The 14,797-nt window shown below is 44.2% G+C and overlaps 1 protein-coding gene across 4 annotated transcripts; it reads right to left on the reverse strand.

The window, feature by feature from the left end:
- Nucleotides 1–5,057: 5,057 nt before the first annotated feature.
- On the reverse strand, nt 5,058–14,054 carry NAAA (N-acylethanolamine acid amidase). 4 transcript variants are annotated; one of them, XM_059843556.1, is made up of 11 exons: nt 13,835–14,053; nt 13,539–13,703; nt 11,925–12,051; nt 11,104–11,194; nt 9,282–9,358; nt 8,652–8,824; nt 8,256–8,318; nt 7,638–7,704; nt 7,124–7,152; nt 6,174–6,253; nt 5,058–5,413 (listed from the first exon to the last, which is right to left on the reverse strand). In XM_059843556.1, exons 1-10 carry the CDS (start codon nt 14,002–14,004, stop codon nt 6,178–6,180), a joined length of 1,038 nt encoding a protein of 345 aa, XP_059699539.1. In that variant the 5' UTR covers nt 14,005–14,053; the 3' UTR covers nt 5,058–5,413; nt 6,174–6,177. The 4 variants fall into 4 exon arrangements, 2 of the variants coding, with proteins under 2 accessions (XP_059699539.1, XP_059699538.1); XM_059843555.1 differs by having other exon boundaries at nt 6,157–6,253; XR_009486102.1 differs by lacking the exon at nt 7,124–7,152 and having other exon boundaries at nt 13,835–14,054.
- Between the last annotated feature and the right edge of the window lie 743 nt (nt 14,055–14,797).

Consider the following 14,797-nt stretch of genomic DNA (forward strand, 5'->3'; position numbering starts at 1 on the left):
AAGAAATAAACACTTGTAAAAATGTTAAGACTGATGTTGGCAGGAGAACACAGCTCAAAGTATTTTAAAGGGTCAGGACAAAGTAACTACAGAGGCACCACTGCCCAGGAGAAGGAAAAGTCCTCCTCCATTCCTCACTTCCTGCAATCCTTTTGTCTCCTTCAATCTCTTTCCACCTACCCCACGTCTTTCCTCTCAAAATAGCTCAGATCTGCACAAACACTAATTGAAGGAGCACGTCCGGTGTTGTGTAAGGTGAGCGAGCCACGTTGGCTCAGGAAGGTGAGCCCTGCTCAGCCACACCACAGCACAGGGAGGTTCTAAAGCACAGCAACAGCTGCAACTCTCTCTCCCTTGCCCAGCATGCCCAGCTGTACAATGGCATCCTCACAATGCCACAAGCAGGAGACACAACGGGGTACATGGCAATGCTCTCAGCAAAATACCTACGCTCTTGTTTAATTCTAGCAGTGTCATTTCATAGCAATGGCACTAATTGCCTGAAATCACTGCTAAATAACACCCAATTTTACCTAGAGCCTTACCTGCTTTGTGCTCAAGCAATGCAGGTACTCTGACAGCTTTCCAGATTATTAGCTACTCCAAGGGACAACTGCACACAAAACTCTCCAGTTATAGCTCTTGTTTGTAACCTCCTGTACCAGGGAAATCAGAGTTCAGGAAGAAGTTTGGAACTTCTGAGCATAGGCCCATCTGGCCTACACAAACAAAAACTTCACTTAATAACACAGATCTGAGGATTTCAGCAAGTTTTAGGTTTCCAGAGAAGCAATGATAAAAATTATTAATTCTGCATTGGCCCCTTTCCCCAGAACTAAAACACTTCTAGGTAACTTGTAAAACAATGGAGAACAAACTTGAAGCAAACACTCAAATATGGTGTTCAGTACTTTGCCTGCTGGGGATGTGTTCAGGGGTACCACCTGCCTGCTTTGATAAAATGTGACCCTGCATTTGAGGTCACCTTTGGCAACAATTTTTCTCTTATTTCCATCTCTCTCTCAAAACAAACAGGCATTTATTATTTGGGCAACCCTACTTTAAACACATTTTCACCATCCATAGCTAGGGATAGCCTAGTGTTAGTGTGCCCCAATTATCATATCATAAAAAGGCTTATCAACAGGTCCCTCCCAAGCAGTTGCTAGAGCCATAAACTTCTTCATTTGTTGTCCTCAGATTTTTGTCAGGGCCACAACCTGAGCAAAGGAGTGCACAGGAGTCAATCAGGCTCCATTAGAATCAAACCTGTTCCAAGGCTGGAAGGACTGAGGAAGAAACAAAACCAGTCCAACTGCTCAGCACCTAGGCTCCTTCCTCATCCACCCAACAAGTAACAGGCACCCTTCCCTTCCTAAATTTCTGCACCTAAGAAATGGAAGAGGAACAGAAACCCATTAAGGCACAGCCTCAAAGACTGGATGAACTGAGCACTAGCACCACTTCAGGTGCAGGTTGTATTAACTTCCAGGGGAGACACATGTTCCATCCAGGAAACACCCAACTACCAAGCACTCCTTCCTCATCGTGCTCTTTGCTGGCACTCCTCTCTTGCAGAAATACTTCCTTCTCTCTGGTGCAATCAGGAGGCCTCTGCAACAGGCTGTCCTCACACCTCCATGGCACAGAGCTCCTGCCAGCAGGCACCCACACTCCGTAAAGCCAGGTGACCAAAGCCACTGCACACACTTAAACCAGCACTAAAAAGGCACAGACTCAAGAGCCCCACATGGACACAGATGACCTGTGGAACACCAAGTTCAGGGCCTCAGGAGAAGGCCACGCACACATAGAGAATACATATGTTCCCTGACCATAAGAGGTTATGTTTCACAGGCAGGAAAGAGACATAGCAGCCAGAATCCATGCACTTCCTGAGCCACTGGGTAACACACTTCTTGCAACTCTTCAAACACCAACAGAGGACTTGCTCAATAATACCATCTGGTACCCCATTAAATTCAGGCAAGGAAACCTTGCACAAATCCACTTGAGTCAATCACCCCAAAACACAAACAACAAAAGCCTAGGTACATTTCCTGGCTTAGCCTAATTTTTTTAACTTCTCCAAAACCAAAGCAAGGGACAGCATTCTGAACCAAATCCAACACACTAGGAACTTGTGCACCTCATCAATCTTCACAGAATGTGGTGCTCATCCCACAAGACCTGCTAGAAATAACTCAGCTAATGTGAAGTCAGCTCCTAGGAAAAGTGACATTTCACATATCAGAAACAGGATGCCCACTAACCTGACAATTTTCTAGACATCCCAGCAATGGAGCAAACAGTCAAGGAGAAAATGGAAGGCAACAGGAGGACATAGACTAGAAAGTTTACTAGGGAACAACTGAGAAAGAGATGTTGGAGGGAAACAAATTTTAAGTTCTGCTAAAAGAAAAACAGAGTTTAAGAGCTACAGATTATTTTAAAACCAACCAAATACTTCTGCCAAAGATAAAAATGCTGGCTGGCACTAGGGAAAGCGATGACCCTGCCTTGCCTCAGAGTAAATACCTATGTATGGCCCACGTGCACACCAGACCCAGCACCACTCGTAGCTGCAACCAAGGTGGGGACGTGTGTTTTATTTCAAACACACAACCACACAGTTACTGCAGTGCCAAAAAGGGGAATTACAAATACCAAACTCCCAAATGCAGTTTTATACACCTTGGCACACAAAAAGGACATTTTACCTTAAACTACAAGCCATTTCTGAACACAGAACCCTGTTGCAAAGAATTAAAAAGAAAAATGCAACTTACCTTGCCAAGTCCTAATTTATGGATTTGTTGAGACAAACACAACTGAAGCTCTCCACTTGATTAATTTTGGTTGTGTTCAGTACCCAAATGATGGATGGTTTCTGAGGCTCTTTTTTTAGTTACAGATGCAAAATCTCCAGCTCAGAATCCAAATAATAAAGCGAGGTGCTCCCTTGGGCAGGCAGCATGATAGGCCATGTCTCTGAGCATGTGCTAGCCAAAGCTGGTAAAGACACTTTGATTTATTTACTGCCCAGTTATGAACAGACTTAAGAATCCTCTACCACGTGACACTTAATAAAGGCTACAGATCTCGACTGGATTAGGATTACTCAAGGGATTATGAATGAGAAACACAGCATGTGGGCCTCTCTCATCCTAGGAGTCAGCTCTTACACACTTGCAAGCTGCCCTCTGCTAAATGCAACCTCCTGGAGGAAAAATAATTCAAGGTTTCACCATCATTTGTGTTGGGCTGAAAAAGTACTTGGTGCTTTGTAGCTAGGCCATCTCTAGTGCAGAAAGGAAGGGATGTGGAAAAAGCAAGGATAAATTACCTTATTTTATTACTTCACAACTCCAGGGCTTGAAAAAGCAGGAAAATCATTGCTGTTTTCAGTCTTTAACAAGTGTACATACAAAGCAGATGAAATCTCACACAGAAACACGACCAGCAAGCTATTCAAATACCTACAAATGATCCTCTTCTTTTTTTTTTTTTTTTTGAAAAAGCAAAGTCAACAAAGCCATAGAATACTAGGCAACAAATACTTTCAGGATGTTTTTGTCCAGTCTTTCTTGGCCAAAACACCCACCAAACATCCAAACTTACCAAAAATCCCCAATCACTGCTACATTTTAATGTTTCCAGCATTAAGATGGTTTTGTTTAAAGTATTAACTATTGCATCTCTGCATTTTTATCAAACTTCAGTTCTTATCACAAGTACCTTAGCTACTCACAGGTTAAATATCTAAGTTGTAGGACATATCACTCAGCAGTTGATTAGTATTTAAATTTTTAGCTTGTCAATAAACTAAAACTAGGAAGTTATAGATGCTGTGGGTTAGCAGAAAAGCACTCAAGGTGGCAGAAATGCTTTATTTTGTTGGCAGTCAGCCTCTTGGAGTGTTGGTTACCACAGAAAACGCAAGACTTTCAAGAAAGTGATTTATAACGAAAAAAAATCTACATTCCTCACTTGTTTAAACCTCCTAACCTCAAACAGCTGCCAAGCCACAAACAAGAGTGAAAGCAAATTGCTTCTTGAATATTCCTAGGTACGAACAACTTAGACATGCCAGATTGTTTGTACACACCAAAAGAAACATTGGGCCACATTTATGTACTTGAGCATCTGGGCACACCCCCGCCAGAGGATCAGCAGCCCAATGCTGCAGAGGTCAGGATGACTGCACAAAGGCACACCTGTAAGGATCCTGCAGCTGTGGGCAGCTGTTATGTCAAGAAAACCTGGTGGGATCACAAATCAATGCCTACTCTGAATTAAAGCAATGGCATTCTGGAATCTCAAAGATAGTGAGCATTTTAAAATCTGGCTCCAGGAACTCTTCTTTCTTCAGATTTATCATCTGGCTGCTGTACATCACTGTCTAAACTGGGTCAAGGCAAAGCTTGCAGCACTTGTATCCAGGCAAGAGGAGAGGATGCAGGTAAGTAGGTTATGAGACTCAGCACAAGAAGATAAAGGGCCCTCAGCTCCAGAAGGTGCTCTCAGAGCAGTTTGCATAACCAATGTACACCCACCACAGACAGCATGGCATGGATCTGCAAGTGGTGCTGTCACCTTCACACAGGTGACATTTTATCCAGTGAAGAAGGTCGCTTTCAGCCTTTCCTTGAAGGTATCCACTGACCTTGACTGTACAAATCCCTCAGTATTTCTGGAGTACACTTAAGTGTCTAAACTCAATACACAGTCACAGCACAGCCTGACAAAAGCTCCACTGCTCTGCACTGTAAAAGAAGATGTCAGCTTTTACTGCAGGTAACTTGAGCTGAACGCACAGAAACAAATGCAATCCTTTTTTAACATCACTGCTACCCAACACCACCACCTCTCATCTACCAAGGAGTAAAGTGCATCACCACAATTCCTCAAAGAGCTCCTGATTTCTGTAGTCTACAGCTGTGAATGCTGCTGACTGCTGCATCTGCCCCTGCTAGGCCCAGGATCAACAACTCCTCACAGATGTGGGAAAAGGATGAGGACCTAGAAGTAACCACACAAGCCTTGATACATGAAGCTATCAGCTGAATATTTTTATTTAATTATTTCAGACTTGCCAGCTATGTAAATCACAAAAGGTCTTTATTAGTCAGCACAGAAGTACAGTGCAGTTGCACAACTCATACCAAAAATAATACAAGCCATTTTTACTCATCAACATCTACTAGAGCATCAATTAAATTACAAGAAATTTCAAACTTCCATTACAGGTCATTAACAGGATCACCTGCAACACTTGGAAGACTTAACAAATCACTGTTTCCTGAATGGTTCACATCATTCATGAGCCCAAGCCACTGTACTGCTCCCAGGAGTGATTTTAAAAGCATATGTTAGTCTTGCACAGCTTCAGCTTCTCACTCAGTGTGTTGAACTAGAAAAACAGGCAAGAGAGCACAGGTTGGTCCAGAGTTAAGTGAAAAACAAGTTCTACACAATTGCTAGAAAGAATTATTCTTGCTAAAATCAGATCTGACAGAACTGCTACAAATATAATAGCAACAGCATTTTTTAAAAACTCTTTAAGCTGGAATACAGCTTCTTGTGCTCTTGCCAAGGCCATGCAACCAGTTTCTTGGCACAGTAATTCTCATAATATCTCTCTGAAGCTGACCCATGTGGCACCTTATGAGCTCAAGAGCCTGAACTTATTCTGTACATTCAGAGGACAAAGCCCCCAAAGGATGCCGCTCACATGCAGCCACTGGTGAGCAGCCATTACCAACCAAGTTCATTTTTTTTAGTGCTAAGTGCACCATCCCCTGCTGCTGGGATTCAGTTCCCTCTGGCAGGGCTTCCTGTTATCATCCACCTGACAACAAGCAAGTTCCCCAGTGGGGCTGATAAAAATAGGCAAAAAATACCCAGAGGCAACCTCTGCCCTCAGGTTGCAGTTTCCATCCCTTCCTCTCTGATCAAAACCCTAAGATATTCTCCAAGCATTTCACTAAGAGAGTCAGTATTTAACTCCCTCTAAAACACCAAAGGAAGGTATTTATCCAAGGGCAATAAACAGGCAGCATGAGGAACTCAGACTGGGTCAGAGTGCCACTGCAATGCTTTGTCCCTCAGCGACTCTGCAGCTGCCATGGTTGTGTAAGTACAGATGCCACTTACACCTCTGCCACTCCCACCTCTTCACTCGCCACTTCTCATCCACGTCTGGTACCGGTCGGGAAGCGCAGCACTCATGACTGTGGTGTACACTGTGTTACTGCAGGGAAAGAGAAACACAGCAAGTGAGTGATATCTCAAAGGCAGGAGGGGGAATCCATCTAGCTACAAAGGCAGCAGGACAAGTATTTAGAAAAACAAGTATTCTGCTTAGGTACAGAAGGATTAGGAAAAGAGACTGATTAAAGACTGTTGGCATTGATTTTTAGTGTTCATTCCCCCACACAGCACAAGAGAGGAACTGTATTAAACAATTAATACTGTATCTATGTCATAGCTGAGATCAACCTTTTCCTTTCCCCATTACCTCACATCAACAAGGCAGAGGAGAGGTAGAGGAAGCCATTGCCAAGCTCCAATGACAACGACTGATGCAGAGAATATGACCCAGCTCCATGTAAAAGTAAACCTTGATAACATGATCACTTGCACAAGTGCAATTTCTGGAACAGCACGGGAGAATGGTGTACTGAAATACATCTCTTGGAAATCCAGTAAACTGTATCTAAAAGCTTTACCCCACTTCCTTTATTACAAATTAATCAGACCTCTATCAGAACACTAAAAAGCTACTGTCAGTGTTAACACGAACCAAAAATGTTCAAAAGTGGGCAAAGGAGTCTGTGTGACATCCAGCTGCTCCTCCAAAGGAGTCATTTGTTTCACTTCTCCAAAGCAATTTCCCATGACCAGACTGAGCCCAAACAAGTGCAGTTCTCTAACTGAAGTGGTAGACCCAAAAGGAATGGTGTTGTGGAAGTCGAGGGTCACGAGCACAAGCCAAAATCTAAGCTGGGAAACCACAGGATCAGAGACATAAGGAAGATCCTAAAGAAGTTTGTGGGGTACTTTCAAGTGGCCTGAGGCACAGCAGGAGGCACAGATGAACATCTCTCAGTCTAATACTTACTTGTTTAAGACTGGCTTCACTGACAACACCTGTACAGAAAGTTGGAAGAGTTGTCATTTGGGGAGATAAAGAGGGAAGTAAATGGCTATTTAGAAACAGCAGTAGGATGAAGTTATGAAAGGAATAATATCAAGTGAAGGACTTGCCACCTTTTTTAAACATCAGACCATTTTACTGAAGTACTTCCAAAAAAGCCCTCTGAAAGACATTGCAATTCCCAAAGGTCACCAAAGGTCTAACACTAAGTGCCTGTGCTTGAAATAAGAAACTGCACAAAGATGATGGGATTCACCTCCCACACTTTGCACCTGAATTGGTCAGCTGTTTAAAAATGCCTAAATAGGAGTCCAGAAGCATTTTGAACAAGTTTCAGTCTTCAACCCCCCTAGAGACAGCTGTGCAGTAAATCTTGTTCCCCACAATAAAGCACAGCTTTTACATCCCTGAAGAAAGAACACTTCTCCTTTTTCAAAGAACTTAAAGAGCAACTCACAATACAGATTTTGAGAAATACCTTAAAGAGTGTATCAAAATTGATGTTGTGCTGTCCAGTAGCATTGAGAGCTTTAATGGCTGCAGTTCTGCGGGAAAGCAACACATTATCAATTAAACACACTTGTCTGTTCCAAAGACTAAAAAGCACCAACACAAACACCTTCTTACTAAAGGCCTTGACACTGAAATGCCTGCTTTGGTCTAAAATAATCCCAACATGTGTGACTGGATCTTATCTCACAGTGTTGAGGTTCCCATTACTATTCCGTTGAATACGTACCAAGAAGCAACATGCCAATCCCTTTTTGCACACTACACAGCCTAAAAATTCCATGTAAGCACCTTCCTAGTGCCATCCAGTACTCTGGCACTGTTGATCTAAGTCATTTACCTCCTACTAAATGTTGCTTTCTGAGCAAGTTTTTGGCCTAAGCATTATCTTGGCAATCTCTCATTACTCTAATCACTGTCTCACACCCTTTCATCTGTGAGTATTGCTCTACACCACATGTACTCCCTTCAAAATGGCTTTACAGGAGCTGAATGAGCTGCCTGCTTAAGGAGCAAACACCTGCCCATACCTCTAGCCACTTCCAAAATACGTGTTCTCTCCCCACAGAGCTTCCAATCAATTTACCTGCGATCATCAAAAGGAGGAGGAGTAGTCCAGTGATCATAGTTCGTCTCCACACGGAACCACCTGCAACAAGCACATAAGCAAACAACAGGTGACTCAGTAGGTAATGCATAAAGTCCAACAATCAGTATCCCTATACTGCCAAAAGGAGAAAACTCCCTCAAAAGGCAACTCCCTCTGCTTCTGCAAGCCCAAGGGCCCCATGCTGGTAGCTGTAACATCCTTTACCATGAACTATGGAACACAGGAGCAGGACGGGTGATCCCTTATCTCCTGCTGTAACCATGGCCAGGAGGTGCCCTGGATCTCTCAAGGAAGTCATGCCACTAAGTCAGTCACTCAGAAGGGAATGTGAGAAGCAAAAACCAAGTACCAAGTATTTTTTTTCCTACTTACGCTCCACCTAAGGGATCGAGAGGCCAGAGATCTGCTGGCCCTCCTCTATTCCTCGTTATGACCATGCCTTCTTTGGGTGAGATGCCTCCCACAATATAGTAAACCTCAGCAATGATGGGAATGCCAGCCAGTCTGAGAACAGCAGACTGAAAGTCCTCTGCTTCACTCAGGGTCTAACACAAAAAGGAGATGACAGTGAGGTTAAGCACAATAACAAACACTGGGACATGTTCAAAAGATAAAGGTCCAGCTTTTCTGAAAATGGTAACTTACTCGAAAGTGCTACTTGAAAATATTAATAAACAACAAATAGCATAAAATAAGCCCCAGCACAGGTATTCACCATCTAGGAATACAGCTGTCTTAACTGGATATGACAAGTCACAGCTAGTTGAAACACTCTCTAGGAAGGAAGTCTTGGCACAGCTTCTCCAGGACCTTTGGCACTGGAGGTCGCCCTCCGAAAGGGCCGGAATCGCCTCATTAGTCAATACAGGGTCCACACTTAGTTTCTACTGAGAAATCCATTTGCTTATCAAATGGAATCTGTGCCACTGATTCTAACTTACTAGATGTTTAAGGACAAACGTGGTACAACTGTGAAATGTCAGATCAACTCAGTGCACTTACATCTCGCACAAGCCAGCTGACTGGGTAATTCCTATTGAAGATAGCAGCTATAGCATTTTCCCACCATCTACCACCATCTGGGGAGAAAAAAAATTACTGTACATGTCATTTATATACAGTGAGGGTAGGTGCCTATCAGCACTAAGTATAAACAATTTAGACTTAGAAGTATAAAGTGCCAACAAGGAGCACAACCTTCAGGTGAAATATATATAGACAACATAATTCCAACTGACAGCACAGCAGCTGGATTAACACCCCTGCTGTGCAGAAACCATCTCAGACCTGTCATGACAGGAATGATAATAATCACTTCATTACTCATCTTACTGAAATAGTAGAACAGGAATAATTTCACAGATTTAATAAAACAGCTAAAAAAGAGGTAGAGATAGTGTTTGTGTTACTGGGAATAATAAAGTGCAAAACCAAGACCAAATTTGTTACTATTTAAACACACTTCACAAAGCACAAAAAAAAAAAAAAATCAGTCTGCTTGTCACTTGATAGACCCTGATCCTGATTTAGTCATCCTGCTTCCCCAAGAGCCCTATGCTCACTTCCCTCAATTTGTAGTTCAGTTGAAATGAACTGAAAACAGCTTTCACTTCAGATGAACCAGCAAGCAGTCAGCAGCACTCCATGGACACAACTGCAGCATGTGTGGAGTGAACATCAGATCTGGAGAGCCACAGGACTTTGGTACACAAGCTTTCCTCAATCAGACCTTTCAAGAGACTCAAACACCTAACAGTTGCCTTTAAGCAGAACTAAAAGCAGTTTGCCCCAGTAAGCATCAGCCCAGGACACCCCAGTTTTGAAAGCATTAACTAACTACTCTGGAATCAGAAGCAGTGTGAGTGTAAACTATGGAAATAATTTAGTGAATCCAACAAGGCAGCCTTAGCAAAGCAAACAGGAAGCAAGAGGTGCAAGTGCTCCATAGCAGAATCCCTACTCAGAGATAATGTACTGATGGAACACAGAGTCAATATTGTTTGCATAGCTAAGGAGTTGAAGAACACACTGTTCAAGATTAAAAAGAAAAATGCTTATCACCATGCCAAGGGAAAAACAAACATTTTAGAGGTTGGTTCTGAGAATACATTATTGCCAGTTCTAAAAGTCACCTCATAAGGAACAACACAGTATCAGCTTCTTAAAAGGAATAAAGGGTAAAGAAATGGAGACAACTTCCCAAGCTTGGAGTGGGACTTAACTGTCACTACTTGTCTAACTGAAAGAAGCCTTGATGAACGAGGCAATGTCCTTCCCATGCCTTCCCCACCGCAGCAAGCTTTAGTTCCCACTAGCAGCATCTCTCAACCCTGCTCTACTACTGATCTTGCTTAACTGCCTTTCCAGTGTCTCCTGGCATTCCCTCAAGGCCTGCTGCCTTTCCCCTAGATCTTCCCCCTCTTTCCAACTGCCTCATGAGGCCAAACAACCATGGAATACAGCAGAACCAGGAAAGGAACGGTTTCTTCACTGTCCAAACTGCATCTTGCTATCTCAGCCCCCACTTCTGCCACCTCCAATGGCGGCTCTTGACCACACCACATCTTTTACAGCATTCCCAAGGCTTTCCCCATCCTTTGACACTTTCAGCTCAGGTGACAGGGTTGCCAAATACCTTCCCCTACACAGCAGGCCAAAACCAGGCATGTGTGCTTCCACCCCCTGAGGGCAAGTCAAGGCATTCCACTTGAGATCCTTTTCGGCAACCTTAACCTCATTGCTCCCTCTGGCAGAAAAAGGCCAGGGCAGGCAACAACCAACAAAAACAGCACACAACATCTACCGTGGAAGGCACTCCCTTTACCTCGTTCATCTCCAGAGACTGTGAACTTGTGTGGGCTTTGCCCAGTCCATAAGCCTACGTAACCAAGAAATGTGGTGCCTTGGTATGCGACCTGAAACCAGAAAGGAGAGCAGGTGAGCATTCCAGAACACAGTTGGAACCTGCAGCCTGTACTTCTTTCTATAGCTCTCATACCTACATACTGCACCTTCAGTTACAAGAAAACATGCCAAGTAAACTGTAAAGTGACTCTGAGGCCTCAAACTGACAGCATTTCGGTTGTTTGCGATCACTGACAGCTGCAAGACTTCTGCTCAGGTTAAACTGCCAAGCAGCTAACAGTAACTTTTCTGTTTACAAAATGGACTAATGAATATTAAAAAAAATATCGGATTCGAAATACTGCACTAGCAACGAATTCTTTTTGGAAATGTTGGTCTAAAAACACACTTACTGGTCACAGAAATTCACAAGGCCTACAGAGAAACAAGCACCTTAGAACTGGTTCCTACCAAAACTGATCTCTTTGCCATATTCCCTAATATATCTTTTTTTTTTAGCATCTTGACATTTTCTTCTTTTAGCATCTCTTAGAAATAATGTCTTCAATACCAGATTAAGCTGTTCTACTTTTTCCAGTCCATCTCCAAAAACTGGATGTCCAGAAAGGCAAGAAAATCAGCATTCATCCCACACTGCTGGAGCGTAAGTGTGCTGCTCTAACAATTCACTAGATTTGGGATGGGAACCCCATTCCTACATTAAACCCCCCATCTAAGCAGCTATGGGGCTGTCCCATTCCTCACAGAACGCCACCCAGCCATGCCAACCCCAGACCATACCTGCCCACCCTTGATAAACTGCACATCCAGTGTGATCTTGCTCAATATATCAACAAAATCATAATCCAGGTTCCGACCATGGTAAATGTTGCCTTTGTCATCCTGAGCCACAATGCTGGTACAGAACCTGCGAAGAGAACAGAGCAAGGAATGACTGAAGGCACAACTCTGGCACTGCTTGCAATATTCTAGCTGCAGGAGCTCAACAATTCAGTAGTGATTGAGTTGAATGCTCTGCTAAGTGTTTTAATGATGTTACTAAACAAAGAGGAGTCCAATACCATTCCACAGTCCACAGCAGGTCAGAAATTACAAGGCAAGCAGAAAGAAACACTTCCACTTGGGAAAAATAATTATTTCATTTCACTTGTGTAAGCCATAATGAAGAGCTAACATCTGAAAGCATCCATAAAGTGTCACACTTCCTGCAGTTAATACTGATGATTTAATTTCCATTTGGACTGTTTATAATTTTAATTTGAATATACCTACTTCGTGATTAAGTCCCAGCAATAAAACTGAAGAAAACTGCTTCATGTATTAGCCATTTCAATAACAGACTATCCTCTAGAACAGGAAGACTGCTCTAACTCCTGGTATAACAAGTTCAGTTACATCAAAACAGGTGTTTTTGGTGGAGTCTACTGCATTAGCAGGGAATTAACTTATTTCCTCTGTCGTTTTGAGCTGATCATTTCAGTGATGCATAACTCTGCCTCTCAAAAATACCAAGGTAAACAGTTCTTCACACAAGTAGGCTATTGCCAGTTGATGGGGGTTTTCTAGTATCCAAGCCAAGAAACTGAATTTCAGGGGCCTTACCAGGTCAAAGTATGGCAAGTATCCTCTGTGAAACACTAAAAGAGCCAGCAGTTAAATATATCATATTCAGTATTAGTCCTTACTAAAAACATGATAAACTGAGTACTGCACATTAAGAAAAAAGAATCCAAATGCAAACAAGGAGCCATATGCCTTGGTATTTGCTAAAATGCATACGGAAAAATATTTTAGGCTCCCCAGAGCCAACACCAAGTGTTGATTATTCTCCTGCACCGTGTTTCTAGGGCAAAAAGAGACAATGAAACTCAGTATTTTTTCACTGAGATCTTTTTTGCTGCCATAAATATACTACAGTCATTTTCTACTGTTCCAATCAGGAAGTGATATTACACAGCCATTGTGAACTTTCATCCAGAAAATAGTTTAGTAGTAACTTCAACTCAGATTTATGAGAGAGCACCTAATTAGTCTACCCTCCTTTTTGGCAATTTTTAAGTGACAGAGAACATTACATCACCTTCAAACATAAATGATCTCTGCTTTTGGATGGACATAACCTACCAGCAAAAATGATTTTTGGATTATAATACGTTTATACATATGAACGTACACAAAATATGACAGATATTAGTCGTACTTCCCAAGAGAAAACATGACCGTTTCTCGTTCCATTCAGCATTCCATCTGCCAAAAGAGAAGGAAACCTTCGGGCAGAATAGATGAAGCGGTCCCAGAACCAACAGAGCAAGTAACCCACCACGTGCCTTCTCCCACGCTGAACTGAAGCTCTACGCTCACCTGAATGAGACCATGTAAGTTCTCAGCACTTACGCAGTGGATTCGTAGGCGAGGTTGAGCAGGATTCCATCTCCGAGATTGATGCCCAGCGCTTTGCACATCCCCGCAATCTCTCCCGCGAAGGGCTGCGGCATGAAAAGCTCCAGTTCGGCTGCTATGGGCTGGATGACCAGGTGAACCCATTTCGGTACCCTCTCGCTGCAAGGCACACCGGAGGGGTTAGCCGAGAGCGGGCCAGCGGTTCACAGCCAGCATCCCTGCGCTGCTCCAGGAGCCCTCCCGGCGCTGCCCCGCTCGTCCCCCCTCCCCGCCCGGCCGGCCGCACGCACTCAATGATCCGCTGGACGGCGGCGCGCAGGAAGGCGGGCTCGAAGTACCGCAGCACGGGCAGCCAGCGCTCCTCGGCCGGGCTGTCCAGGCTCACGTTGCAGCGCAGAGGGGCCGTCGCCCCCACCGCCCCGCAGAGCAGCGCCAGCAGCGCCCACGGCCCGCAGCCCATGGCACAGGATGGAGCGGCAGCGGCGCCCCGGGGCCAGCCCGCCCTTCCCCGCGCCGCAGGGCCCGCCCCGGCCCTGCCCGCCCCGGGGCGTCACGGCCCGCCCGCCCGCAGCGTCCCGTGAGACACGGGACCGAGCGAACCGAGCAGCAGGTACATGGCACCGGGTAACGTGTGCATTACCCCGGCGGCGCTGCTGGGCCACTCTGATCAAAACCGGTCCAAGTGTCGCTTCCACACCAAGGGCAGAGGGGACAAAGCCACGCTTGGCAGAGCTGTCAGCATGCTGGCTGACACAGCAAGGCTGTAAACAAGGGAGAAGCAGGAAGAGAGGAGACTAGACTGTTGTCTTCAACCGCGGGGGCAAAAAATTACCACTCTTTCAGTGTCAGAGGTTATTGGTTTCTGAGCACATGCCCAAGAAAAGGAACAGCTCAGCAGAAAAAACGCCCCCAGAGTACAACTGTGGTTTAGAGATCGTACTTTCCTTCTCCTCCCCCTACCTTTGGCTCCAGTCCCTGCTCCATTCTCCATCACTCCGGCTCTCACATGTACCTGCTTCTCCACCTGAGAGCTTACTGCTCTCCCTGCTGAGTACCAATCCCAGGCCTTCCCTCAGAAGGAACATGCAATTTGAATGAAACAGAGAGCTGTAAAAAAAAACAAAACAAAAACCACAAACAACCCTATTCTGTCCTTCTCTCCCTTAAGGCTCTCTAAGGTTTTTTGCTCTAGGAAGCAGTTTGACAACGAAACAACCAAAACACAACATATAAAAGAATCAAAGTTATTACAA

The sequence above is a fragment of the Haemorhous mexicanus genome, chromosome 4 (assembly GCF_027477595.1).
Source record: "Haemorhous mexicanus isolate bHaeMex1 chromosome 4, bHaeMex1.pri, whole genome shotgun sequence".
NCBI classification, from domain to species: Eukaryota; Metazoa; Chordata; class Aves; order Passeriformes; family Fringillidae; genus Haemorhous; species Haemorhous mexicanus.